Consider the following 2,686-nt stretch of genomic DNA (forward strand, 5'->3'; position numbering starts at 1 on the left):
TCCAAGTAGTTTGTTTGGTAACTGGTATGAGCAGTTTGGAGGGCTTAAGGCATTGGTAGGTGGAGTCATACTGATTTTAATGTTGTGTCTACTCCTGCCATGTCTTATTCCTTTAGTAGTTAGGTCTGTGCAGAGCCTGATAGAAAATATAGCAGAGAGGAAGGCTGCAGCACAGATAATGGCCATATATAAATATGAGGCTCTAAATCAGGGAGAACCAATGCAGAAAGAGGAGTATTGAGGGATTCACATCATAGAAAAGTCTGGTCTGATTCATGGTAACCTGAGGTGTATGCAAACCAAGGTTAAGTGATGCCTCAAGTAATTGTGAAATATCAGAGGCATCAAAGGGGGGAATGTGGTGGAATCTCAGTAAAAATAAATTTAGTAGGCCGAGATTACCACGTGGCATGTGTACGTGCATATGCTGACGTATCGGTCGGTTGGTTGCACGTGGCAAAGATACGATCAGTAGTGTATGGAGCATGTGCAAGAATACCGGATGTAGTATTCCCCTCCTCCATTGTGCTGGACAAGCCATGTGGTCAAGCAGGAAGTTAGTTCTTGTTCGTTTTGATTGGTTAAGAGGATGTGCGGGTGGAGCTTAATATGGGAGGAGTTATGTGCCTATATAAGGAGCCTGCACTATTGTCCGGGGCTCAGAACTTGTTGTATTTTGGTGACATTAGTCCCTCTGAGTCCCGATCGGTGAATCGAATAAAGAATCTCTTCCTTCCTGAAGAAACCTGTGCTTCCGTCAGTTTCTCCGGTATCAGAAACAGACAAGAAGGTAAATGGGATATTTTCTTTACAAGCGATTGTTTTGCTTTGAAAGGCAAAATGGATTCAAGCCAATATTTACACAGTTTAGGCAATATGTTATTGCTGATATTCTGATAACTTGTTACAATGCCAATTCATATACATTTGTAATTAATGGTATAATCCACTGTTCGAACTGCTGTTACTATATTATATGAAATATATATATTTTTTTATCTGCAGACAATAGATATGGAGAATCAAACAATGGTCACTGAGATAATCCTATTGGGATTCCATCACCTTCACAGCATGAGGCATTTATTATTTTCTATAATTCTTGTTGTTTATTGTCTGACAATATCTGGAAATTTCCTCATCATTGTGTTGGTGTCATGTTGCAGACACCTTCATTTTCCAATGTATTTCTTTCTTACTCAAATGTCCATATCAGATATTTTGTTGACAACATGTATTGCACCTCATATGCTTTCCATCGTCAATCACGAAGGAGGTATTATATCTCTTAAAGCGTGTATAACTCAGTACTACTTCTTCGCTGCTTTTGAGACTTCAGAATGTTTCCTGTTAACGGTGATGTCTTATGACCGATATTTAGCCATCTGTAACCCCCTGCAATATAACTCTATAATGGATCATGCATTTTGCATTAAATTAATAGTTATATGTTGGTTGTTAGGCTTTCTTATGGCTCTTTTAACTGCAATACCAATAACTCAGCTGGTATTTTGTGGACCTAATATCATTGATCATTTCTTTTGTGATTTTGATCCACTCTTGAATCTTGCTTGTTCTGATACCCTAATAATACATATAGAAGCTCTGTTCCTATCTTTCGTTGTACTTATTATACCTTTCTTAATGGTAATGATATCATATATCTATATTGCTCTCACTATTTCTAAAATGCCATCAAGTAGTGGGAAAAAGAAAGCCTTCTCTACCTGCAGCTCCCATCTGACTGTTGTTTCCATATACTACGGGACTCCCATTAGCATTTACACAGTTCCAACTAATGAAAAATCATTGTCGGCAAGCAGAATACTGTCTATGTTTTTTACAGTGGTGACCCCAATGCTTAATCCAATAATATACAGCCTGAGGAACAATGACATCAGAGACGCTTTAAAGAAAATTAATGCACACCCTTTCATAATTGGGAATATCTGAAAAAAATTATAAAAAGTTTTATATAAAATATAATAGCATTGAATATCGTGTTTAGCTGATCTTGTCATGTTAGGTTTGCTGTAACCTCTGTCTATAAATGTTTGCCAGGCCCTTAATATACTGCTAGTTGCCCAATTTGAAACATTTTGTCTGTGTATCACTGAGACGCTCTCCCTGAATGTTCGGTCCAAACTTGTGGTTCCTGGAACGCTTTTCCCAGCAGTGTAATATTTAACCCTGACAATCTGGTGGCAGCGGTGGGCTCTACACTGAGGGTGAGTAAATATTTGTATAATCCTTAGTCTCTCTCTGTGGATTAAGGTAAATAGTAAATTTAGTGTGTTTGGGATTTTAAGGTGTTATTCAGGTAACGCTATTGATCAGGGTTAAAGTCCTTCAACTGCCAAGGAGAGAGTGTTAAAACCTCTATCAGCCGAAATTTGCAAAGAGTTTGCGCAGTACTACGCTCAGCTCTATAACCTTAAAGACGACCCAAACACCCCAAACCCCACGACGTCAGGCATACATGCCTATCTAAAGGAGATCCCTTTACCCTCCCTGAATGACACCCAAAAATCAGTACTAGCAGCCCCTTTCACAGAACAAGAAATAATGGACTGCATCGATTCCCTCCCCACAGGAAAAGCTCCAGGCCCAGACTGCTATACAAATGCCTATTACGCAAAGTTCAAGCACCTCCTAACTCCTTACCTCACCACTGCATTCAATCATG

The 2,686-nt window shown here is 39.1% G+C and overlaps 1 protein-coding gene across 1 annotated transcript; it reads left to right on the plus strand.

Moving 5' to 3' along the window:
* The first annotated feature begins 1,014 nt into the window (after window positions 1-1,014).
* On the plus strand, window positions 1,015-1,953 carry LOC134602011 (olfactory receptor 11L1-like). The gene has a single exon (XM_063446513.1). It carries the CDS (start codon window positions 1,015-1,017, stop codon window positions 1,951-1,953), a length of 939 nt encoding a protein of 312 aa, XP_063302583.1.
* Window positions 1,954-2,686: the final 733 nt, after the last annotated feature.

This window comes from Pelobates fuscus, chromosome 3 (genome assembly GCF_036172605.1).
Source record: "Pelobates fuscus isolate aPelFus1 chromosome 3, aPelFus1.pri, whole genome shotgun sequence".
Lineage (NCBI taxonomy): Eukaryota > Metazoa > Chordata > Amphibia > Anura > Pelobatidae > Pelobates > Pelobates fuscus.